Raw genomic sequence first — 27,284 nt, forward strand, 5'->3', positions numbered from 1 at the left:
GAGATGAAATAAAATTGACTATTTTTAATACATGATTGTATTCTTAAATATGGGTGTTAATCTAATTACAAGGAGACTAAAGGTCAATTTTATTTTACAGTCCATGGCAGATGAATTAGAAAAAGCTGAGCACGCAGACTTACCAAGCACAATAAGGCAGTATTTTGTTTTAATATGCATGAACATATTCTTATGGCCTATGCTATTTCTTTCTTTTTGAAACTGTCAGTTTTAATACACAACCACATTCACCTTACTAGCTGTTTCACTTTTCAAGGACAGAAAAAAACTCGTATTATTTCTCGTGATGTCTGCTTATCCTGATTTTTTTCTTGTAATATTGTGTTTATACAAGAATAATCTCAAAAAATGTCTGATTATTCTGCATCATCTGTGTTCATAGCCACATTCTGTGCAACTCAGCCCCTCGCCCCAAAAAGGTGAATACCTAGGCCCTGCATTTCTGATGTGAAGCTACCCCTTTCCATTCTCTCTGTGAGATTAGGACACGACACTTCACTCACAAGCTTTTAAAACTGCAAAGGTGTTGGCAGAAAGTCAAAGAGGCTGTTCCCAGAGAAAAAGAGACACCTTAACACATTCCAAGAAGCCCTGGGACTCCTTGTCAAGTTTTTCTATTTTTCTTGCCAAAGGAATAAAAAAGAACAGGGAAACAAAATGTGCTTGCAGGCATGCAGCACACATGAGAAAACACTGTATTTATCACAAAAAGAACTGAGAACAATTTAAAAAATAACGAAGTGAAGAAGAAAGAACTGGGATGACATTTGAAAGATTAAATAGCTATACAGTATAGGGTCTAATATACAAGATCAAAAATAATAATCCTGCTAACATCAACGAATCTCAAAATCATGAGTAGCATTTATATATAAAATTTATATATTAAATACTAATATTTATGTCTCTCTTCCACTGACATAAGCTTTACTCAAATGCTCTTATTTCTAAAAGAGCTTCAGGCTTGCTCTCTTGCCAAGGTTACTAATTACCCTTGTGCTTTACCTCTATTAAAATGCTCTTTCTAGACCCCCAATTAGCCTAAATAACTGGTACCACAAAAAAAGCTGTCACTAGCTGTATTGAAGAGGACATAGTAACTATTTATTCACTCAAGTAATAATTTACAAATTATTGGCTCCTCTGTAAGTTAAATCTTTTTGGATTTGGGAGCTGTTGCTGTCTTCACAAGTCAAAATTTTGTGTCATAAATACATCTAAGGAATAGGTTTTGAATGTCTATACTTAAAAAATTTTTAAAATGAAAATTATCTTAGATAGCTGGGAATCAGGTAGGTTTCAGTGAGTAATGAGGAAATAAGTTTCCTATTGTTTCAGATCTTTAAAAATACTCAAAAAATGAAAGAACCACAGAAAATCCCTGCCTTCTGGGTGGGTCACTGCAGGTATTTTAATGCAAATTCCCCAAGACTCATATCAAATTCTCTAGCAGTTGCATCTTTATATAGATTATAATGGGAAAAACAATAAAGTGAGTGCTAGAAGAAATATATCTAGGTCTTTTTAAGGCTACAAGTAGCATTATTAAAGTCACAGTATTCATGAGGCTGTAAGCTCAAACTGTCAGTTCTTGCAGGGCTCTTTACAGTGGATCTTGATCCTTAACTGTATTTTTCAGCATAACTATTATAAATATTAACAAAAATAAAAGCTGATCTTCATCCTCTCTACGAATATTTTCTATTATACCTTTGGTGTGATAAATCTCAATTACAATAATTCCTATCAAATTATATTTTTACATTAAAGTCTTTGAGTTAATCCAAACACTGGTGGATTTTATTTCATGACTGAGGTACTTTCCAAGTCTGTGAATCACAGTTATGAGTAAAATACCATTGTCTCAGGAAAGAATAAGAAAATGGAAGTGGAGAAGAAGCAGGAATAAAGAAAACAGAAAGAGTGTTTCCTCCTAACAGTGTAACAAGGCAAGTGGAAAATAAATACTACTTAAGAAGTACTGTGAGAGAATAAATGAGCTGTAATGAGAGAAGAAAAAAATGAAAATGTACAACAAAATAAACAAACATGTTTAACTACATAGCTGCCTTTAGATGTGTGTGTACATATATAAGCCAAAGTGTGATCCAGCATTTCAGTCAGTCAGGACTGGATCTGAATCCAAAGCAGAGGTAAAAGCTATCTCAAATGGCCAGTTTGTTATACAAGCAGCATCAGCTGTTACTGTGTAGTTTGTTAGAGACCTTGTTACAGGCTAGGCACATTTCAGACATTTGTGAATGGGTGACCCTGAGCAGCTGGTTCTCAGGTAGGTATAAAGGCTTTAGAAGAAGGACAAAAAAGCCCCAAAAGCTAGTGAAAAAGCATTTGAATTCAACTTTGATTTATCTGAGGATCTTGTTGCTGAAAATACTTGCCAATGCTTTTTAGTTTCTTTTCCTTAATAATCCATCGGTTCTTATATAACCAGTTGCAAACATTGGTCTTTTTAGTTTGTATGGGGATTTTTTTTAAATCATGTTCAACAAATGCCATTGTGGAGGGTACAGATTTCAGTACAGTTACTTGTGTTGTTCAATGATTTATTCCATATATAAACCACTTAAAAAAACATTGATTCTAATGTCAAATCCTATACATCATGTATGTTACAAGCAATGTTACTAAATTAAATAATAATTATTTAATTATTTTCCTATTTGTGTTGTATAACCTAAGGGTTTGGCAGGACTAACTCTAACTTTGTTTCATTGTGGGAGGTTGGAATTTTCCACAACCTTGTTCCAATATGCTGCTCTTTGCTGTACAAAAGTGAGGTGTGGCCATTCCTCTGCTACTAGCCTACAGTGATATTTTAGTTTTTTAATAAGAAGCAGTTTTGCACCTGCATCATAAGGAGATTTTTACATAACACATTCACAGATAATATTCCTGAGTTAATAGAAGCCCATTCTATAAAATAAAATATCCTGTGTTTACACAGTCAGCTTTTCTTTATATAATACATATAATATAATATATATACTATAACCCTAAATATTAATATTTACATAAATACACATTAAATGTTTCAGCAAATAGTCACATTCTGATTTTAATGTATATTTTTGCTTGTTTTTTTTTAAAAAAAAAGCAAACCACAAACTTCTATGAGCTGAAAAAACCAACTACTAATTAATAAAAAAGGGCATTTAATTTCTTAGTTGACGATGGGTTGATCACTGTTTCCAGATTAGCAGTAATCAGTTTAAAAAGTTTTAAATGTAATGACATCAATTTGAAAAAACTATTAAAGACTGTAATTGTGAGAAATACCAAAGCTATTTATCCAAGGTTTGATTACATAATCTAGCTTGATTACATTAGGAAATCCTCACATTTATGAAAGCAATGGTCACTGATCATTTGCAATTTGTTCTATAAGTATATACATTATCTTTGCAGTTATCCTGAAGAATATATTAATTACAGGGTGCTTCTGATTCTTAAAAATCTGTTTCTCAGACTCTTCCTTCACCATAGAATGCTATGGTTTGTCCCATAATTTCATACAAGACTCCTACAAATATCTGCTTGTAATATTAACTTTTCAGCTCAAAAGAAATAAATCACAGAAAGATCACATGGCACCTTCTAAGGAACAACAATAAAAGGTAAATTATTTTTCTCAGTGGATTAAGAAAGGGTTTTGTGTTTTACTGTAGTCTATGGAGGTTTTCATCAGGAAATTTTTTCCACTCCCATATTGTAGTCATTCTCTCAGGCACAGCTTATCTTCCCTCAGCCATATCCTTGCACTGAGATATAAATTGATTTAGAAATTTGTACTAAGGAGACTATTGCAAACAGTAATGGTTTCCCCATTTTTGCTTTAGTTCCTTTTTTCTTTCACATCACAGTCACTGCAGGTGTCACAGAAATGGTTCTGTCAGTTTGCAAGCGCATGCTTTACAATCATGCAGCAAAGATTGACTTAATAATTAAGTGAAATGGTTTCTACAAGGATCTTGAACTCATTCTCACTCTATCTTTCAAAATCGTAGTAGAAATGTGGAAGTAGCTTGTCCCTATCCAAAGGAGCTTGCCTTATTATCACTCAGACACATTCATTCAATGCCAACCATTGTCCTTAGGTTCTTCTGAAAGTGACATCTGAAGAAAGGTCTTCATAGGATATAGGTAGCTATTGTCTATCCTAGTAAATTAAAAAGTAGCACAAGGCATTTCCAAGCTCTAGAATTTGGTTCACATAGCTTTGCTGTTAGAAGTGCCCAGGGTGTGTGGCGTGGTGGCCACATAACACTCTCCCAAACAACAGCAGGTCTACTTTAGAGCAGGTGTAAGGTGAGGAACCATTCCTTGTAGGCAGCTGGCATGAGCTTGCCCTGTGCCAAAACCAAACCAAGATTAATACTATGGACATAGGAGGTAGCTCCTAAACCATTTCTACCATGCTGTCCATCAAAAGTGGGCACTTTTAATTTATGACCGTGGAGGCAGCTGGACATTCCGTAAGTAAGCCCTCTGGTTTCAGCATTGCCACAGGAAGTTACTGCACAAAATAAGTGTAAAATTAGGGGTGGGGCTTCAAAAGTTGAAGAAAACACAAAGAAGTAATCTATATATGCATTTTGATATAGATTTATAGTTTATATACTTTTCCATCAGTAGGCTAAATAATTTTCTTAGAATTACACATTAGTTAAAATCTCAGACAGGAAATCGCAGCAAAATATCATCTCAGCATTTCATCTTTTAAGAAGTTCTTTGAATTTCACAATGAATGATCAAGTTGGCCAATGGGAAAGTTGTGCAATATTTACTGTTTCAAAACTCATGCCAGAGTGAACTACCCTGTAAAACCTCTACTTCTTATCACAGCTATTCTTACTAAGTATAACTTGTTTTCTAAAACTAGTAAACAAAGGCAAGGTGGGATGAGACTTGGAAGACTAAAAATTTGGCTGTTCTCAAATTCTTAAGAAGTGCAAGAAAGAAGAGTATATTTTAGGAAGTGTGTAAGTACATATGATTTAAGGAAAAAAACCTGAATTGGTAAGCTCAGTGAAACAAGCAGATGTCTTCAGAAACTTCTCAACATTTTCTCTCTGCTGATATGTGCACAGATAACAGATGGTGCAAGTGACTCAGCACATACTTTCAAGAGCAGTCCTAGCACAAAAAAATTAGAAAGTGTTTGGCATTGCGTTCCACGGGAAAAGAAGTTTGACTGGAGAAGCAATGACTAAATATTATATATTTACTCTGTTCGGAGATACGTGACTTGTCTGTCATTACAGCTTGTTCATTTTTTGGTGCTATGTCTTTGGCATTAGCCATCAAACAAAAACAATGTAGCAGAACAGATCTTTCTTTTTATTTTGATTATTTTCTTGATGTAAAAAACCTCAGATATTTACCTGCTAATATATTCCCCTATTAAAAGCAAGTAGCCACAATATCTACTTATGATCACCTTTTTGAGGTAAGGATAAATAATTTTCATTGTAGAATCAGCGTGACAATTCATAAACAGCAATAGAACAGCAGATATTTGGGTTATGTACACAGCCTGGTCTTTCACATATATTTGAGTTATTATATTCCAACTAATAGGCCCATTGCATTCAAAAGGATGGTTCACATAAGAAGATATGCACAGAATCTCATAGAGGAGGCTTCCCTGTACACTCCTAAGTACTGTTCATCATTATTTTTATCTTTGACTAGAAATACAATCGTGAGATTCTACAGCTGTACATATACAAACTCACAAAATAATAAATTAAATCTTATGTGAAAAATACTTTATTCTTCTGCCTGTGAATCAGCTCACTCTGATTCATCCTTTTACCTGGTCACTGTGCTCCCTTAACTGAAGCCAGATGACTGAAAAAAAGCTTGTGATGCATGAATCCCAAGTAATATAACAGTCCATTACAAAGATTTACTTTAATAAGAATTTTATAGGAATTTCAGCTTGCAAAGACATTAGAAAGCTTTTATAAAGTTTAAAGTAAAATGTGAAAAGTACTAACTTTGTCCATTTTTCCCATGTGAAAATTTAACAATGCTAGGAAACTTTTGCCTTCGGGGAATTTGATTGCCTACACTTGTAATTTTTCAGAAAATTGTGGGTTTGGCTCAAGCTAATTAATGCCCTCCAAAACAGCTCCTGAACCAATCTGAGAGTTAGCACAGGTTTACCTTGCCTTGGTAACTAAGAAGTCCAGTTTTACGGAAGCAGGTTGTGGAAGCAACAGACTTCCAGGAGAGAAAACTTACCCGAGCGCGCTTAATCTATCAGTATCAGTGCATTCCCCATGTCAGTCAGTGACAAACTAATGGATGAATACTAGTTAAAGAATTTTTCCAAATTGTACCTTTCATCTCTTGCCCATGTTCTGGAAAAGTGCGATCAGAATGTAGGGAAGAAATCAGGCATTTTTAAAGGATTTGTATTTCAGTTCCTTTAAGGACTCTCACAGGATGTGAACTGCTTCAGCAAGAGGGATATTAGGGGGCTCTAGGTTTTGGCTATATACATCTTTTTTTCAAACTTATTAGGTGGCATCATCTTTAGCAAAAATTACTGCTTCTGTAGAGCATTCCTTTTCACTGCATTTGAAATCAGTGTCATTATTACAAAATATTAAAGAAAAGAGTTTTTACAAATGTGTACTGCTGAAATGGCAGATGTCACCATGCCATCCTATGCTGAACAAAGTTCTTTGAGATCTTTTTTTTGAAATTTATCAAGTAATCAAAAAATCTGATCAAGACAGCTTTTGTTTCCTAATCTCATAGCACACAAAGTTTGATTGACATTCAAATCACTCTGATTTTTGATCTTGTAATAAACTTAAGTACCATTGTTTACAAGGAACTGACTGGAACAGATACACATTGTCTGCCAATGGGAAAATATGCTGTAATCACAATAAGTACTGTGTGGTCACAATAAGTGATTAAAACAAGTGCATCTTGTTTTAAACAAGCTTTTTAGTAAACATAATTTCACTGGATAAACAATGCATCCTGGAAACAAAAACTTTCTTACAAGAAAAGAAAAAAAAACTACAACAGGAAGAATTTTCAATGAGAAACCTTTTTCATGAAATAGCACTGTTCAGGAGAGGTAAAAACTCAGTGTGCAACTAAAGACAACATATCTATCTTTTCTATTCATTTGGTGAAAGGAGCTGGATATGATGTAAAACAGTTTACTAAACAAGCCTCGAGTATTGAATCAAACCATTTATGAAATGCTTTTATAATCCAATCACTGAGAAAAGCTTTGAATTTTCAACAGTGGCTATCTGATAGTCAAGAATAGGCAGATGATAATGTGGGTTTAATATAGAGCATTTCTGGGAAACAGCTGAAGGAGTGAAGTGACATAAACCTGACTCATGACTCCACAGTGTACTGCTTTACTGAAGATTGTTAGGAAGAATCTCCACCATCACAGACAAAATTTCCAACCAATTTAGGAAAAGGAACTTAGCTGAAGGAACTGCACCTGTCTATTATGTGAACAACTCAGACTAGACAGCAAAATATGTGAAGCATCCAAATCATATGGATTTGGGAGTGGACATTGAGCTTTCTGAATGCTATCACAATACTGTTTGAATGAAAGTGATTTTAAGCTACATTGGAAAAGGAAGGAAACAACTAACTTCACAAGTGGCAGAAAAGGCTATCACTAGGAAACGGCTTGGCAAATTTGATACATAACTTGAAAAGTACACAGACAGATATGCACAAAATAATAGTTTCCCCATGCTTTCTCACTAAGAACATCTCAAAACATTCAAAATCTGATTTTGCAAGAAACACTTCCATCCTTCTTCTATACAGAGGTAAACTCTAGCTAAATACATTTGCTTTGTAAATATTTGTAAGAATGTGTCCTTAGGAAAAAAAAAGATAAAAATAGTGATTTACAGTAGATTAAAATGGTCTAATATAATCCACTCATAAAGAGTCTGAATATGCTTTAATCTGCTTAAAAATGAATCAAGGTTAACCAATGCTACTTTGACAGAGAGAATCAGTATAAGGGTTCGAACTGGGATTCAGGAGTTCCTGAATCCCGTGCTTTAAAAAACATGATTTTTTACCCAGTAAAGTGATGCTTGGTACCGCATAGGCTAATTCAAATATTTTTCTGCTTAGTCTAAGGATACAATTTTTACCATGTTTTATTTCTCTTCAAGTAACGTATTTTTTAAGGCAGAGGACCAGTGTTGGTTCTAAGAATTTTTTTTAAATTATCTGGTACTTTTCTTGTCAGTTTTCTGATATATTTCCTAACCTGATGTCTTTGAGACTTTAGGCTGCATCTAGTTAGTTTACAGTTCTTTAGGAAATTACATTACTAGATAACTGAACCCTCAAGAGGCTGGTCTGCTTTTTTGGTAAATCATAATCCTTTATTAAATGGATGAAACTATGTCCTACAAAAAGCTGTGCATTGTTTTATTAAGAAGTGACAGCAGGAAGTAGTAGTTCTGCAGCTGAAAATCTATTTTGGCTCTATGAAAAGAACAAAGCTCAGTGTCAAAGGAAGTAGGCTGGATCTAGGTCAGAGGCTTTTCTTTTTCTGAGAACTCATCTGAGTTTTACTGATGACCTTTTCTTAAACTCAGATGCCCTAAAACCGCAGGTACTTACCAGAGTCTGCAAGATATTAAAGGTAATAACATAATACAGGTAATAGAATGATATAAAGAAAAAATGATTTAGCAGCCTAAACACCATCCACAAAATGATGTCTAGGCATTTAAAAAAAAAAGACTGAGTGAGTCATAAAAAATTCATTTCCCTCGTCTAGCAGAGGCAGGTTAACCTGAATCATAGAATAATGTCCTGACCTTTGGGGTATGAACTTCATACTCTGAGAGGAAGGAAGTGGAACATGCTCCTCTTTTAACATCCTAGAGGGAGTTAACAAAGCACCGGAGTGACCCTATAGTATTCACCTAAGAGGTTAGGAGCACTCAGGTCCCATTTCCAGCTCTTAAAGACAGAGACATCCCTGTACAGCCATCAGCCCATGCCCACTCAGTCACTCTGGACTTTCTCAGGTTAAGTCACTCCAGTGGGGGGTGAAACGCCAAGGACAGCCATGCTCAAAACCATGACAGTATGTCAGAGTCATGATGCTGTGACACCATGCCCATGCTTCTGGCCAAATATGAACACTCTCATTCAGTCAAAAAATGATTGGGTGGACTAATGGAAGAAACACGGTGATAGTTGTTAAACACCGGGATACCAGCTCTTTATCCAGAAGTCACTCAGATGCTAACGTCTGAAAACTGAAGGAAACATTAGCCCATGCTTGCTGTGATTGGATCTTCCCTGGGCATCTGCTCCTTTCCACCCTTGGAAAGGGGCCAGACTTTACATGCCCACTTTGTTGGTCCCACCTGAACCAACTCTCAACAGCTCAATCATTAACTTGAATGGAGCCACACATTCAGTTTGTCTTTAGATTGTTTTTCTCTTTTCTCTGTCCACTTTCCTACCTGTTGAAGCGAGTCCAGAGAATGGTTACAAAGATGATCAAAGAGATGGAGCACCTCTCTTGTGTAGACAGGCTGGGAGAGCTGAGATTGTTCAGCTTGGAGAAGCTCTGGGAAGACCTTATAGCAGCCTTCCAGTACTTAGACAGGGCTTATGAAAAAGAGGGAGAGCAACTTTTTAGGAGGGCATGTAGTGATAAGAGAAAATGGGTTTAAAATGAGAGTGGATTTAGATTAGATATTAGAGATATAAAGACATTCCTTACTGTGAGGGTGGTGAGGCACTGAAACAGGCTGCCCAGAGAAGTTGTGGATGTCCTACTCCTTGAGGTGTTCAAGGCCAGACTGGATAGGGCCTTGAGAAATACGGACTAGTGAAAGGTTCCCTGCCCATGGTAGGGGGGTTGGAATTAGATGATCTTTAAACTTGCTATCAACCCAAACCAATTCTATGATTCTTCACCCAAAATGAGGTGCACTAAAGCCACTGATGTATAATTCTAATTTCAATCTCTTAAATAGACTGTTTAACTGCATTATTTTTACCTGATTAGTCACCACATGGGATAAAACCTCTCTTACTACCATATTTTCAAATGAATTGATTATTTGTCACTGATCAGAGAAACAGCAGTTCAAGATAGTCATCCTTATCCTAAACTATTCACCACCATTAAGATTTTTATTATCCAAAGAGAAGTGGAAAAAATACTTTGAAGAATAAAATTTGGAAAGCACAATTACCAAGTCATAAATAGGCATGAGTGTTCTGCACCTTTTTCCACAGATTAGTGAATACAGAAATGGACTGTCATAAATTACCTAGTTTTCATCGGTCCAACTTTTCTTAGCCAACTTTCCTTTTCAAAGTTCCATAGCATGTATTTATGAAACAACTGTTTCATCCACAGAGGAATGGTAATGCCATTTAACTGTACAGAAATGCTTGGAAAGCAAATGGGATTCTTTCATAGCTGCAACATAAAAGAAACTCTCTTGTTGTGATTAAGAGTTAAACTGCATGCTTTGATTACAGGATGATCCACAAAATTATCCTGCAGAGCAATGAAAACATCTACCTGGTGAGTAGTTAAAAGGAATCCAGGTTCCTTAGTCTGGACGATAAGGATAAAAATGCCCTGACTGAAGTGGGTAAGGCTGAGGTAGACAGCTCAGCCCAGAGGACAAACCCTGGGGGGAGACCAGTCATGGGATATCTGGCAGTGATGTTTGAGGGAGAGAGGCACAGCAGGAACACCACAACCCTGCACAATGGAAAATGAACAGGTGCATTGCATTTTTGTACTGTTTACACATGGATATCTGCAATGACCAGTAGTCCAATTTGTCTCGGGGTTTTTTTGTGAGAACCAGCAATAAGAGAGGAAGGCAACCTAAAACTTCACATCAGCTGACTTCAGGTACTTCACTTTGATAGCTAAGTGAGTTGGCGGGTTTCCCTAGGCTCCCTACACAGTCACTAAAAATCAGATTCCTGCAGATGGTGATTCAGAGTAGAATGTTAATGCAGGTGCTCTTTATCACCTCCAGGGGAGAGTTTCTCTCTCCATAAGCTGCCCAAGATCCTATTCAGCTAAAGCTGCATCCATTATCTTCCTGAGCTCCCCTACTGAGCATACCTCTGTTTTCTTGGATGGATTTGCCTCCCTGTTTCTTCCTTATTCCAATCCAGTGGAGAAAATGAAATTCCTAAGAACAGTATCTTCTCTCGAGTTCTGGTTTTATTTTATGATCCATTGTTTTTTCTCTTGCAATTGAACTTTACATTGAGATCAGAACATGAGTTTGCCCTTGCAAGTTTGAGAAAAGTCAGTGGGGCTCTGTCAGAGGTTCTGAAGATTTTACTTGGTGAATTCAGTTCCAGCACAGTGGCTTTAATATAAGCACACCACAGTGAGACGGTATCATAAACCACAGATAGGAGCAGGTGAGAGACAAAAAAAGATACCTAATGAGGACAGAGGAATGCTTAGAATGCAAACATCATAATTATTTACTTGTATGGATAAAGTTATCCAGCAGAGACACACAGTGAGAGAAAAGAGCACACAGTGAGAGAAGGAGTTCTTGGATTCAGGGCACATATTCTTATATCCATTTATTGAAAGCATGGCATTTACTTTGCTTGAAAAAGGTTGAAAAGGATGTTAAACTGGCAATATATTAAAGTATTCAGATTCTAAGGAAATAGCATATATTTATTCCAAAATTGCGTTATCTAACATGCAAATGCATCAAAGCAGCTTTCATTATTCAAAACAGCAAAAATGCCGTGTTTTTTCTACTATATTTTAAAATAAAATTAAGAGTCATTATTGATTAGAAACACACATTCTATTGTATGTGGATGAGGTTTTAATTTATACCATACATATTTAGTTTCTAATTCAGATTTTGTGTTCAGTGTCATCACTGTAAGTGAATAATTTAAATGGTATTTTTCTGTCTTTATCATTATTATTCATTAGAAAATTTTAAAGAATATTTTCTAGATAGTCTGTGTGCAGATGTCTATGAATTATCTGTATAAGCAAGCACTTTCTTATACCAAGTCTGAAAGATTTTAAAACCAAAGGAGTAAAACCAACAAGCTTTGTTAAATCCTAGAAATCCTTCATCTTTTATTTATCTGTACACATGCCAACTTTATGTTTCCTCAAATCATGTGCACTGGATGTTGTCTAAAAAAACCCCATTTCTGCTTCAGATATTATATTTCTATTAAAATGTCTCATTCCTTCTATCTCCTCCCCATATTACTCTGTGTGCGTGTGTGTGGTTTTCCTTCACAATTCAACTAAGATGGCTTACTTAATATATTTTATTGATCTACAATACACTTAGGAACAGTGCACCACTACGTCTGAGGGCACATGGCATTCCCCAGAGGCACTTTCTGTCAGCATTTATATGTTATTCTTTCCATAAACAGACTGCAAAAACCTAAGGGAACCTCATCCCTGCTTATTCATACAACTCAGAAATGAACTAATTTCTTTTAAAGTTTTATATGCACAGAAGTGCATATAACAGCAGGATGGTTTTGCTGCAAGAGTAAAGCCAAGACAATTAGTGTTAGACACTATGAATGTAAAGGCAGATTTAAATATTCTATATAGCATCTGTGTTTAATATATAGAGATGATGGTACAGGACGGGCAGGATTTAAGTGTTATGGATTATGAGAGCTCATATAGAGATATCTGCATAGGTCCAAAAAATTCCAGAGCCAAATCTGTCCTTATCTGCTGGAAACATAGCATGCCTGCTCATTGCTCTTGAGTGTAGCTTTCCAGGGTGAGCTCTTGCATTTTCTTTTCAAACAAATCTGAGCTATATTTATATTTTTCTCCCACCAAAGTTTTTTATCATGCATAATAACTTCATTTCAGAACACCAGAAAAAGCTATTAAAATAAAGGGGAAACTCCCTCAAATATTTTGTCAAATTTAATTGAGTTTAGGTTTGCCATAACTTTTCTAGTTGCATCTAGGAGATAAATGTTAAGGTTTTTACTCTTCGAGATAAGCATAGGGATATTACATATTACTGCAAAGAGTGAAAAATTATTGGTGCACTGCCTTTATTCGTGATCAGTTCTCAATTACTCTTTGTAAAACTGAACTATTAGTCTGAGTAGACTCCACTTGAAAATAGCACTTCTAAGTAGAAAGATGTTCAAAAGCAGTCGTGTTGGGCCCCTCCCTATCTATATCAATACAAATAATCCTTCTTTGATTATAATTACTGTTGTCAAAATGCTAGGCTACCCTCAAATGCAAGCTAATGTCATCTCCTTCCAAATATAAAAAAACAAATACTGTGACTAAAATGATATGAGATGGACTGGAAAAAGAACATTAGTCATCAGTGAAGAATATGGGCATTATTTTCTTGTTTCATTCAAATGCCAGCTGCTGACTTTCAAAGAGGATGTTTCAAAGCACTTCTCTCATGTTAGCAGTACCACAAAATATAGGTAATATTGTGTTATTAAACTAGACCTTATAGTGTACATTCTTCTATGCTCCAATCCTCTTCAAAGGAGATTGCCATGAATCTTTTGTAATAAGCCCCAGCCATTCAAAACAAAGAGAGGAAAAAAATAAGTAATTTTTTTTAAAATTTGTGGGAAACTGGTTTTATTTTTACAGCTAAATTAAATAGATCAGTACATTATTTATAGCAGGTTATTTTGAATAGATACTAATAATTTTGTTAATTATAATATTGTTTTTCCTCTTGCATGAGGAAAATAAACCCAATGAGAATTATTAAAAGTGGTACATGGACCTGAGAAAGTCTCACCACAGGGCTTTGTTCTTTTCCTTATGTTATCAATAACACCTTCTAAAGAGTAAATTAATCAAACATAAAAATCCAGATAGCAGAAAGAAAGCAAAATATATTTAAGGGCATTTAATGAATAAAGTTATTGATGCGAAAAGTATTCACTGCTTGCTCTTACAAGTAATAGGTAGGCATCTGTACACACAATATCTAGAAGTATTCAAAATTTACTCATTAATAGTAACATTTATTAAGATGCTGCTTATTTCAGATAATATAAAAATTGTGGAATATTGCTGTATTTCTCCTGTAAAAAATCCTTTCTATCATTTGTATTAAATTACATTTTCTGAAAGTTTTATAACTGTATTTGAATTAGTTCAGGCTGAGTCTGCTTAAGTGAGTATATGTGCCGAAAGCAGGAAGAGCAGAAAGTGGATGGATGGGGGCAATCTTAGAGAAAATTATCCTACATTTTTAAAAGAGAGAAGATACATGCAGCCTAAATCTAAATGAGTTCTGTACATCTCTGTCTTGTAAGTATAAAAAGTATGGGCAAAACTGCTTCAGACATGAAGGAAAATAAGTAGGTTAAAACAAATGAAAGAAAACATTATGTTGTGTATTTCCTGCTTTCCTCATAGTTTGGTAACCAGAAGTGGATACAAATGGAGACTTCCAGTTTTACAGGGAATTCTTCTTGTTTAGCTTTTAGCTTCATTCAAATTCAAATTAAAGTAAAAATACGAAATATTAAAATTTCCATGAAGGAACTTGTTATGATACCATCTTTTCTCCCTCTGGGATTTTGGGAATCCAGATTACAGACCCTATAGAATACTGACATAGGTCTAGTGGACACAGGACTATATGTCAAGTTTCTGATATATCAAAGTGACTTGGTTCAGAATTATGTGAACCAGAATAAAGTATCTTGCTTTGATTTTTTCTAATGTGAAATGTAGGTATTCTAAATGTGCAATTTCAGGTGGCCAATTTTTATGTCTAATTGCATCCCAATAGAGGCTTCTCTCCAGATGTACTTTAAGTATTAGAATGAGTCAGGTGCTGAATACCTATGTGTAGAAAGTTCAAATTTGATACAGAAAACCCCTTCAGTTAAAAGCAGCAAAATGAGGGCTCTTGAGAAAATCTGATTGTGATAATGACCCCTTGGCAAAAATATGCAGCTTGTGTAAAAAAAGTTTTTATTCAGTCTTAAAGCATATGGATCAAGAATTAGACTGTACATATTAATATAGTTTTGCAATGAAAACCAGAAAAATTTGCTGAAGAACAGCTGTATATGAGTGGTATTCATCTGGATGTACGTACGTCTGGATTTATTCTGGGAAACCTGCTCTAGCATAAATATTCTAAGAGTTCAGTTTTTGGATATTCCTATAACAAGAAAAAAGGCCACCCATGGAGGGCTACTTCAGAATAATTGTTTCAAACTGATATACCAGTTCCACCTGGAATACCACTACATACAGGTAAACACTTTTTAAAGAGATAGAGCAAAACAGACTGATCCAGCTCCCCCAGAACAAAGGGAACACTCTCTTCTACAACAGAGAATCTGCATTTGGCCATGAGGTGCTTATAACACCTCCTGAATATTCATGGTAGGGCAAATGAGAGATACAAGGTTCTAAAACATGACAGGTACGATTCATGTTTTTATTTTAGTTTACATTTTTTCACTTAAGAAGTGGCTTAAGACATGCTTTATGAAGTCTGTTATTTTTCCCTAGAATTTCTATCAAACACAGCATTACACTTTATCATATAATGTGAAATTTTTTGTATTCTTTCAAGTGTAAAGCTTACACAAAATATTTCGCAATTTACAGTTACCAGAAATCCCTTCAGAATATACTGCAAGATAAGCATTTATGAGTTGTGTTGATTCTTGAGGGAGAAATATGGAAACTAAATTTTGATGAAAAATAGGCAAGTTGTTCCTTGCATCCTCTCCTTGACATATTCCTACTAGCTCTTTCAATAGCAAATTAAAAACATGGAAATAAGTTAGTATCTATTAAGTGCATCAATTTGCTTTTGTATGCTTCCTCTAAATAATTGTTTCATTATTCTCATCCTCTATAAGGAAGACCTGCTTTCTATCTGAAAGAAACAGAAGCCTGCAAGGCAGCCAACTGATTAATTCCAGTCGTCATTGTCTTTAGCACCTATTATCACATCAGTAACATAGTCCTACAATCAATACTTACAAACATGAGTCCTAATTTAGATCTTTCCTCTGTAGCACTGAGCACCAATATCTACTGAAATATCTATCACCAGCTATCACCATCAGCATTAAATAATTACATTAATATGATAACATTAAGATTCAAACATTTTGATGAGAGTAAAGTAAGGTAGCAGGGCTTATGACCATAGTTAAATTCATGATGCTAAACAATTTTCAAAGGTGGTGGACTTGTGTGATTACAATTGGGAATACCTTCTTTGAAACACTTTTTTCCCTTTGGTAATCCAAATATTCATGTGTAACATGAATACTTTCTCTAATGTTAAACTTTTAGAAAGTTTTAAACCTCCTTGTAATTGATTTTACACCTTTATTTTTCAACTTTCAAGGTTCTACATCTCAATTAGTTCATGGTATTAATACAATAAACCAGAAGTTATAAACTGAGCAGACATCAATGGCAGAAATAAATACACAGAAAAAATTGAAATATTTTCAAAAACTATGAGACACAAGAAATCTAGTAATTGTTTTTACCTAAGCAAAAGTACACAGTCCGAAAAGTATATTAGACATCAAAAAATATAAAGAATATTACACCAAAAGCAAGGAGTTTGGAAAAAAAGTTATTATTATTTGCCATTCTAGGCCTGCAAAAGCAGATGACCTGTTAACCTGTCAGAGAACAGAAAAAAACATAAGCCAAAACCTATGTGGACTTCCTAAAGTCTCAGCAGTTGTTGTAAAAATGAGAACTTCATTTGTTTTCCTCTTCATTGGTCACGACATACTGAATTAAATCAACAGTGTTCTCAGACACCCTATTTCTCTAGTCCTTGCCAGCTTGGCATAAACTTTTGGTAACGCAGTTAACACATGTCCTCAGTCTGCATTAAACATACCTTGTCATTTAGCTCTGCACATCTACAAAATTTTCCTCTGCAGTTTCTTATACTGTCAAATCACACAAACTAGTAAATTTTTCTGAGCTAATACAGTTTTAGGCCTATCACTTCATGCCAAACCAGTGAAACAGGTCATTATTTCATCATCTTGATGCAGGAGGAAAGAGACTGACCTCAGTGACTAGGTCAGTGCTATGTGCAAGAGGGAGAGCAGTAACTGAATTCTGAACAGCTGCATGTACTAGAATGGATATAATTATTCACTGTAAATTTCAAAAATAAGGATATCTTAGTCCTAAGAATGTTATATATTGTTGTTATTGGTTTTACAATATTTCCAAATTGTGTTGTAAATAAAGCATCTGACTTGGGCAATTCCACTAATTTTGATCACAGTCCATCTCTGATTGGTAATTTCACTCCTTCATCTGTTCCAAGAAGCATTGCTCTAATTAAATACGCACACATAAATACAAATATATGATTATAAAATACACTAGAGTAGTAGTATATCTCACCAGATCCTTAGTGCCTCTAGTAATCAGATGATTCCCATATGTTCCATAGTGTTTAAGCAACCAATTTAAGATTCTTGGATTTGATTTACATAAGCGTTTATTGCTCAGCATTGCAAATGAAATCAGAAGAATCTAGTGTTTTAAATGTGGCTCTACAATATTTTGCCATATAATAAAAAGGTACTCAAAAACATTTTGGAAACTCTAAATTATAACTATCACATCATGATCAAATGAGGAAAAATCTCATGAGAAAATTAGCTTCTCTGATGGCCAGCTATAGGGAAGAAGGTGCTACACTGATGCATTATCAAAAAGGAGAAAACCCAATGCAGAATAACACATCAAATGACTATAATGCATTCCTTGCACTCCATTAAGTAAATCAAAAATCTTACTGGGAAAAAAACCCCCTGATTGTGTAATTGAAAATGGTGTCCATTAGTAAGAAATGCTGAGAATTAAAATTCAAGTTTTGGGTGTTATTACTAAATATCTTTTTTGCATATTACATATATATTAGTACAGCTCAGAGCATTATAAATCCTCACCATCTCTGAATTTCCCTATCAAATATTCATTTAAGTAATTCATTTTATAATGAGAGAGACTTTCAGATTCTACAGCAAAAATTTCCAAATTCTTTTTCTAGCAATGCTGATGCCATCAGAGATGAAGATCTGAACTCTAACATCTGATTTCCTTTGCCCCTGAGGTAATTAAGTGACACAAACGGGCGTTAATACAATGCAAAATCCCCTTCACCAAATCCAAACCTGAAACAACCTGAGACACGCAAACAATCCAACTGCAAGGACAGAAAGGGAAAGATAAAACAAAAAAACCAGAGTACCTGAAGTGTTCTTGCTGAGCAAACATTGACTGACAGCCAGGAGAAATGCCAGCAAAACAAAGCCTTTCCAAAAGCTTTAAAATCCCATTTGGCTTTAAAAAACTCACCATTCAACTTAAATTCTATACCTCTTTTCTAGATTTGTGTCTCACAAAGGGAACATTATAAATTAAATATCTGTAAAGACCAGGAAATTACCTTGCTTAAAGGACCATACGTTTTCCTAACCATACAACAAATTATTGCAAATATAGACAGGAAAATATAGGTTGGGAATCTTCAGTTACTGTTATTAATGATCTACTGCAAGGGATGCTTTATTGCAGGCTGTCATGCTTAGATGGCCAGATGGCATCAATGGCAAAAATGTCATCTCTCATTTCTACTTGCCTAGAATCCCTGTCCCATATAAGACCTGACTGTAACAGTTCATTAGTTGGAACTCATGCACTTTTCTTTCAATTACTGCAGCTGAAATTGATTGCAAAATGCAGATCTTGGTTTGCACAGAGTGATAGAAGAGGATTACTGTGCTTTTCTGGTTTTGTGCCTCCGTGGTTTCAATTGCAAGTTTTACTCCTAATTTTCTAAGGAACTACTGGCTCAAACTCTGAAGCATGATAAAGATGTTTGGTCTATGAGTCATTATGGAAGTACACTAGTCTAAAGCAATGCAGATCAGAAAGCTGATGATAAATCACACAAGGAGTAGCAGATAATAGGTTTTCTGAGCCAAGGAGAAATTAGGGAGCATCTTAGGAAAGTCTGTGAAACTTCTTCAGAAAAGACCTTTTTTGGAATGAAATCCTAGTGTTAAAAAAAACTAGGAACGGCATCAAAGAGCCATATTCCCTCATAGAGGTAATTGACTGCTATTTTGTCTGTAGTGGATTGGCTCAAACATGGCTTAAAGTGAGGTGGAAAAACAGCTGCTACTTACTTTTATATTATATTTACCAGTGTTCCTATTTTTAAAGACAAGTGCATTGATATTCTGGAAGAGCATAAAATCCTGCCTGTCCACAGTACTCAGCACTAGTAAAGTCAGTACAATCAAATGGCAGTAAAGATACAGAAGTGAGCAAGTGAGCAAGTGGGATCACATCAATCAAAGGAAGATGTCAGCTCTGGCAGTCATTTCACAGCAACATGAAGGCCAGTGCTAGGAACTGTCCAAGAAGGTTAAGCTGAGAGTACAGATACAATATGGGGTCATAATTATTATTACTGAAGAGAGTATACCAATGGGACCTAAACATATTTTGTTAAATTACTTAGGCTGTAGGTTGGTACAGTATTAACTAGTGGTGATCCTATTTCCTTTTACAGAGAGAGCTTTCCATTTTATAGTCTCCTTCATGTTGCACTATGACTTTCCTAATATCCTTTCAAAGATAAAAATCCAAGCAATTTGTTTCACTTTAATTGCATTCAGTGGCATTGTTCAGAGAGGAAGTAAGCAAACTGCAGCTTTGGTTCATTTTCCTACACCTTTGTGACATTAAATTTAACTTATGTATTTTTTTTACAAGTATTTATAAAGTAAACCCAGGAGCATGCCTATGGAATTTGAATACGTATCAGTTCAAAGAGAAGAAACAGCTTTCAGGAGAAGGGTTTTAGAAGTTCTTGCACTCCGCAACCTGAAGCAACTAATGTGCAAGACAGAAGAGAACTGTGGACTGGAAGAAAAGGCTAGGCTGTGTCAACTGAGGAAACAGCACAGCATCTTCATGGCATCCTCATTTTCTTTATCATCACATTATCTGCAAATGCTCTGGCTCACAACTGGCTTACATTTTAGAAAAACTAACTTTTTCTGGCTGAGCACACATTGGCTTGAATAAGTCTTCAAGCCAACAATCACAATGAATAAGTCTAAAATTTTACTTTGAGTCCAAACCCCAGTATCACATGCAGTCACTTCATTAACAAAAGTTTTACAATTCAGACTAGATTAGATCGTTACAGGCTACAGCATATGAGGGCAGTAAAGCACCCCTCTTGCCTAAGCTCTTGTAGTATCAGGAGCATGAAGCCCTTCCAAACTCTAAAGTTAGCAGTCAGATTCTGAATAGACTAGAAAAGCAGATAACCATGATCATCATCATTATCATTGTTCTATTTCCTCTATTATTTTAGAGGGATGAGATTCCATGACTGCTTCTCCATCTGTTTTCGGTGCTAAAGAATTATTTTTCAGAGCATGGAAAGCAACCATGAAATGTCTCATAACACCACGACATGGTCAGAACAAACATCTAGATGTTTTCCTCAAGAGGTGTCTTAAATATGCTTCTGATTCCAGGCTGGCAGTCCACAACTCTTTCTCTTGCCAGTGGCCTAAAAGACTGTCTACACTGTGAACATTATATTCAGACCTCTCCCCTATGTTCATTCAACAGAAGAAATTCAATAGACTGACAAAAAATTTTTAAAGGTGCAACTTTCAGAAAGGACCTTTCCAAGAGTATGTGACCAGTAAGAAGAGAGTATTGTTTCCATAAAAAAAACCTGAGTGTGGGTAAGCTGAAAGGGTCTGAGCACATACATAGAGTTTACAGCCTTTTTTATTGAACGTAGCTCTTAAGGAGCAAAGAGAATATAATAGTTCAGTGTTCTCTAAAAGTTAAATACTTCAATTCAGTGTAATCCAAGCCTTCCTTTCACTTGCTAGAATGATTTTCATCCAGATCTTTAAAAAGCGGGTAGAATATTTACCCTTTGTAAATGTGACTGGAAGATGTTAGAAAGCAGAACCCAGAATACAGCAGAATGGAAAGATGTGCCAGTCAGCATTATGCTGACCTACTTTTATTGTAGCAATCCCATGTCTGAAGATATGTCAGAAATTTTTTTTTCAGAAAAGCAGCACAATGAGGTGTCACCAAAATGCTGCTTATCATTAAAGATGTTGCTTGATGACAGCAACTACTTGTCTCTATGACTGACAATCTTAGTCAAGGAGCTTCCACAGTAATGTGCAGTATCACATTCCTAAAGGAACAAATACTGTTATGGTTCTATGATAGAAATATGTGGGACTGAGCAAGATGCCCATCTACAGTAAACTGTGCTGGTTTATGGATTCTAAGATTGTAAAAACTGGAGAGACACATGTTTTCAGATGTCCAATGAGAGTTGCTTGGACTGCTTCTTTTTGCTATAAGCCCTTTTCAACAACTTTTTCAGTGTAGTACGTATAAAAATGTCCTCTATATTGCTGTGTTATCTGACTTGATAAAAAACTATATTTTTCACAGCCATTGTCCTTTAAGAAGAATATCATTACTCTTCCTTATAAATAACGCACAGTTACATTCTGTCCTTGAACATTCTGTTCCCACACAGAAGAGTATCGTACAACTAAATCTATTTATCTTATTTTACTTAGAAAAATTTCATGTTGACCTTTAAGATGGGAACAACGGATCATGAGATGACCCAGACATTATTTACAAAACAAACTGAGGATAACATTAGATGATGCAAACAGCAATAATATACTTTCAGGAGCATTCTGAAACTACAGATTAAACTGAAACCACTGGTGAACTGAGTGTTCCATATTTCTTTTGGTGTTTTTTTTTTAGGGAAGGAGGGTTAACAAATTAAAATTACCTTAAAACTGAAATATTTTCTGGCTCATTTACTGACCGTGAGTCAATATCATGGTATTGATGATAAGGACTGCAAAACAAACCTTAGCAAGTGAGCCAATAAAATATAGAAGTAACTTTGAATAAATTGCAGGGCAGCATATTACTAAGCATGTAGTTTTACACTAAGTTCTGAAGCTAACTGTTTAGAATAGTAATGTTTAGAAAGCACAATGAAAAATGAACAATACTTACAACCATACCGTTTAGGGACACCCAGCAATCTGGTGGGAAATCCTGGAGCAATGGTACTAAAAACTGTAGACAACCATCCCAGTGGCACAGCAGGAGCATCATTCCAATGAGATTAAAGATTCTCACCACTGCACTGGCCAGATCATACGTCATGTGGAAAATCTGCAGACAGAAAATACAGATGATGTACATGTTGCAAATCAGAAACGCAAATAATTTCATTCTTATCAGGCAGGTTAAAGGAAAACAAGTATCATCCTGAACTTCTAAAAAAGCTGAGGTTTCTCAGCAAGGACCATTAATTTGAGCATGGTAATTTCAGCAGAGAACTATGCTGACACACCTGGCTCTTGGCTGCAAGCCAGCGTTATGTAAGCTGCTGAAAAAGGCATATATTGGATAGAAGTCACCTGCTAAAGTGTTTTCTTAAAGCTTACAATTCCTTTCAACTGAAGCAAGACTCACAAATCAAAAAAGCTTGGTAAAGCTAGTGAAACCATTACTTTTCTATGAACTTGTGAGTATTTAAATACTCACAAACTTGTGGGACATTTAATGACCCCTTCAGAAAATTCACTTTTACATTTATTACCTTCTTAAAAGCAAAAAAATCTGACTGAAGAAACAATATGAGTAGTGTTACATTTTTTGACTTCTATTTCTATACTATTTCCATGTACCAGTTCACCAAGCAAAAATCACAAAAAGATAGTTAATTACTCTTAATCATTAGCTATTTTCCTAAAATACTGATAATTTTATGGCTACTCATCTGTAGTAGCTAAGTTTATATTGAACTAATACAGTAATTTGGATTCCAATATATTCCTCCATTCTTATGACAAAAAAATGTTTGCATATGAAAAGTGCCTTACAGCAAATCACACATATAATTCTCAAAAACAACACAGACATTTTCAAGTTTGTGTGGGCAAATTTGTTGGGCAGAATTTGCATGAACAGCAGCAGTCAGCTGCCAAGTAGTATGGAAAAATACATTTAGAACTTTTCTGCTATATTTGTTTCAATGTACTTCCAAAATGTAAATACAGACATATTCTTTACTTATCAATAATTCAGTCTACTCAATATAAATATATAACTTTTTTATATGCATAATTATCACTATGCAGGTGTTACATTTAGAAGATGAAGAATGTCCAGTTGTTATTTCATGGAATTCTAAGTTGAAAATACTCTTTAATTGTATGGATAGACATAGAACTCAGAGGCTTTAGGAGATGAAGATGAAAACATCAGATTGCGAGAGGTATACAGGTATACCGGACATGACATTTTGTATTTGTAAATAAAAGAATTCACACATGAAAGACAGAATATTTGTATCCTATCTTTTATATATCTAAACTAAAAGCAGAGATTAAGTATCCACATTGTAAATGAGTGCAAGTACAAATATGGAGAGCATATTGCGGTGTCTTTCATTTCCTGTTAGTGGGATTTGGTCCTTGTTTGAAAATGACAGTGTATGTTTTGAGTCCCAAAATGCAAAACCTGCATATTAGAAATATACCTCAGACACTAACTCTGTGGACAAAACCTTTTTTCAATCTAGGGGACTTTAAGAGAACATATTCCAAATTCCAGTTTGACAATCATTGGAAATAGATGGTTGTAACATAAGCCTTATCCAAATACCATCTAGCTGCTGATATTTAGGAGATACTGTAAATGGAAAGAAACAGAAACTGTCACCATTATACATTTTTCTTATTGAGAAATGTATTTTTGTTACAGCTATTTCAATAGTTTAAGTTTCAGTAGCTGATATGAACCAAAATAGTGGACATGTGCACTGAAATTATTTTATTTTAAAGAACTGGAAAAAATAGCAAGGATTACTACTGGTTTGGAACACCAGCATGCATTCAGGTTGTACTTTGTCTATATGGTTACTATACTAAAACTGCAAAGTGCAGATAATTCCTGATCACACGAAAATTTTCAGTTTTCCTTCAAACTTCCCATTAGGCTTTACTGGAAGAGACCCAGGGGAGGACGAGGTTCTCAAAACTCTCCGGAGACCAAAACCCAGCACTCACGTACACTCAAGGCTCCTGAACCCTCATCCTGCCTCTGCAGCTATGGGCTTAGGCATTATGCTGTAGGGTTTGGGCTCTGCAAGGACTATTCTATCTTGTCACTGTTTTCTTCAAAGCTTTTTCATTAGTACTGTGGCTCTGCAGAAATGGTCACATACTGCAAGAACGAGAACATGTTGAAAATTTTATGTGAAACCAAATACATCCAAGGAAATGACTGCAACAGTCTGTGTACAACACTGCAACCTTCTATCAGTTCTGAAACTGTTGGCTCCAGAAATAGTTCCTGGGAAGCTTAGTGTGCAGTGTTAAAAATGCATGAACATATCTGGGATATTATCTAGATTGCATAACATAGTAATGTTTTATCAGTTTTTCAAACATACTATACTTTTATCACTAGTCTTTTGCTTATATAGTTTAATATTTATATACTCTATCCTAATACCTATGATAACTCTGTATTAAAGAAAAGAACTTAAAAAAAAAAATCTTAGGCAAATGTTGAAAAATCTTTTAAAAATCTCTGCCTGTTCTTCCACCAGCATATAATAGTTGATATTTTTTTGTCAAAAAAGGAACTTCTTATGGCAATATGTGTTTGGTTTGAAAAAAACCAAACCAAAACAAAAAAATACCCCAAGCATACTTTGTACAATGTAAACAAGAATATTTGTTCATAGTATTGTATTGATATATTTACATTTGGGGCCTGGGAGGAGTGTAGCTTTTTTAATATTAATAGCCAAAATGCTCTGCGGATTGAAGTCATATATTGCATGTTTAAAGTTCTTCCATTCAGGAATTGATTGAAACAAGAATAGTAAAGAAGTCATCTTTTTATAGTATTTTTTTGTAATCACACTGTAATCGCAATTCCAGTATTAATGAGCTAAACCTCATATTAAAACTCATTAAAACTCCTAGGAGATGTGTGAAGTGTAGTTTGCTAGGAGAGAAACTAGAGGACAGGAAGTCAATGTCACTTGTTTAAGCAAATGGTGGCTTGTCCATTAGCTGCTTCTTCCATGGGATAGGAAGAAATATAAGACCATAAATCAACTTAACTTGATTTTGTAGTATGGATGTGTGGTCAAATCTCTCTGTTTCAATGGATTTCTTGATAAGATACTATTCATAACAGAAATAACTCAAACACTTGCACGTAAGTTAGGTCCCTAAACCCTTTACTTATGTAGTTATAAATATAAGTGCCTGTCCATCATTAAACACTTACCACCCAAAAATGCCATGCAATTAAGCAGGAATTACAGCTGTAAAACACATTTGAATATCTGGCCACTTTATTTAGATTCCTAGTTTTATACCTAAATATTCAGCTTAAGTAGAAGGAGTTGGAAATTTTGGACAATGTATTTCCAAAAAAGTACTAAAGGGACATGAGATTACTGCACCTGAGAAAAAATTAAAATTCTCTTGAGAACTAACTGTTTTCACACTTTTATTTTACATAATAGGACAGAGTTCATAGATATTTCTCCTTTTTTTGTTACTACTCAGCTTCATTTCAATTACACATGATACTTTTTATTATCATGTTTATTTTGGGGGGTTTGGCTATAGTGCTGTCATTTTTCATGGTTCCCATGTACTTTAAAATCACATCTAATAAAAAATGTAGTTTGCGAACTCACTTCTAAGAACTCATAGTTTTTTCCTTTTCTAACCTCAATAGCCCGGAAATCTTAAATTTTTGCCTGAAGAACTCACAATACCTCTGATAATGTCTGAAATGAAACCATAGATTGACAGTTTCTGATATTTTGGCAAAGTATTACAGAGTATAAGAAATAGCTGAAGAAGTCAGAGTTCACATGTTTTATCTCAGTTTTCACTCACACTTTATTGACTCTTTTCATTCCCACGTAAGAAGCAGAAAGCAGACTATTCCTTCCTCACATTTATAATGGATCGTATACTTCAAATCAGTCCTGCTAACTGACTTCTGAGCCTGAGAAAGAAAAACTGTTCCAGCCTTACCAGCCCACTTGCTGAATAGTATTTGGGGGCTGTCATAGTAAATTAACAGTGAACATACAGTTTAACCAAGTGAACACAGAATCTTTTGAACTGCTGTTGTGGAATGCATGGGTTACCTATTCTGCCTTCTGATAAGTGGCACGTAATATTTGTTCAGTTGTGATTTTTAATTCAGTTTATAATCACACAATCATACAACAAGATCATCAAGTCCAACCTTTGACCAAACACCACCTTGTCAACTAGACCATGGCACTAAGTGCCACATCTAGTCATTTCTTGAACACCTCCAGGGATGGTGATTCCACTGCTTTTGATTATTACATTCAGTTTAGATAAAAATTGACTTATAAAAATTATTAGAATTTTTCTAATTAAATAACAACAAAAAAAAATACTTGGGACTTCTTGGAAAAATTTATTCACCTCTCCCATCATTGAGCTCATGCAGACACTTCTTCCATCCTCAGAAGTACTAAAGGTGCTTAGTATCAAAAAACTGTCCTGGGTTTACTCTTCAGATTAAGATTTGCATCATGCCTTGGGCAATATGAAATGGCACTCATACCAAGTGAGTGGAGTCTCAAATATTAAATAGCCACAGTGGTGAGACAGGAAGAGCTGCACATGTGCAGCTGTGGAAAGTATGCTGAAAGCAACACTGGAACTTCCAACTAGACTGCAGGGCAGAATAACAGTTATAAAAAAATAACAGTTATAAAACAGTATATAAATGACAAGGGTTTTTTTGGTTCAGTCTCTGGGTCAGCCCAAAACTATTATTTTTATCCATTAGAGCACCCACTAAACAGAGATTATAAACCATAGGATCTGAATTTTCCTACCAGAGCTGAATGTTTACTTCGAAGATAGTGGTTGTAACAAAACTCATCTGGAAATAAAATAATTTAAAAGGGAAAGCACAAAGCCTCTTTTTGAGCATCCATCTCTCAATCTTCTTTAAACAATGAAAGGCAATCATGGCTCTTTCGTTTATTCATTTCATATTCAACAAACCGACT

At 35.0% G+C, this 27,284-nt stretch overlaps 1 protein-coding gene across 1 annotated transcript in view; it reads right to left on the minus strand.

The window, feature by feature from the left end:
* The window catches only part of HCN1 (hyperpolarization activated cyclic nucleotide gated potassium channel 1), a 199,997-nt gene that overhangs the window by 69,611 nt on the left and 103,102 nt on the right, over positions 1–27,284 (minus strand). Inside the window, exon 3 of the mRNA XM_064642837.1 lies at positions 22,199–22,360. Coding sequence (XP_064498907.1) covers positions 22,199–22,360 — 162 coding nt within the window. The remainder of the gene's footprint in view (positions 1–22,198; positions 22,361–27,284) is intronic.

Source organism: Pseudopipra pipra, chromosome Z (genome assembly GCF_036250125.1).
Source record: "Pseudopipra pipra isolate bDixPip1 chromosome Z, bDixPip1.hap1, whole genome shotgun sequence".
NCBI lineage: Eukaryota > Metazoa > Chordata > Aves > Passeriformes > Pipridae > Pseudopipra > Pseudopipra pipra.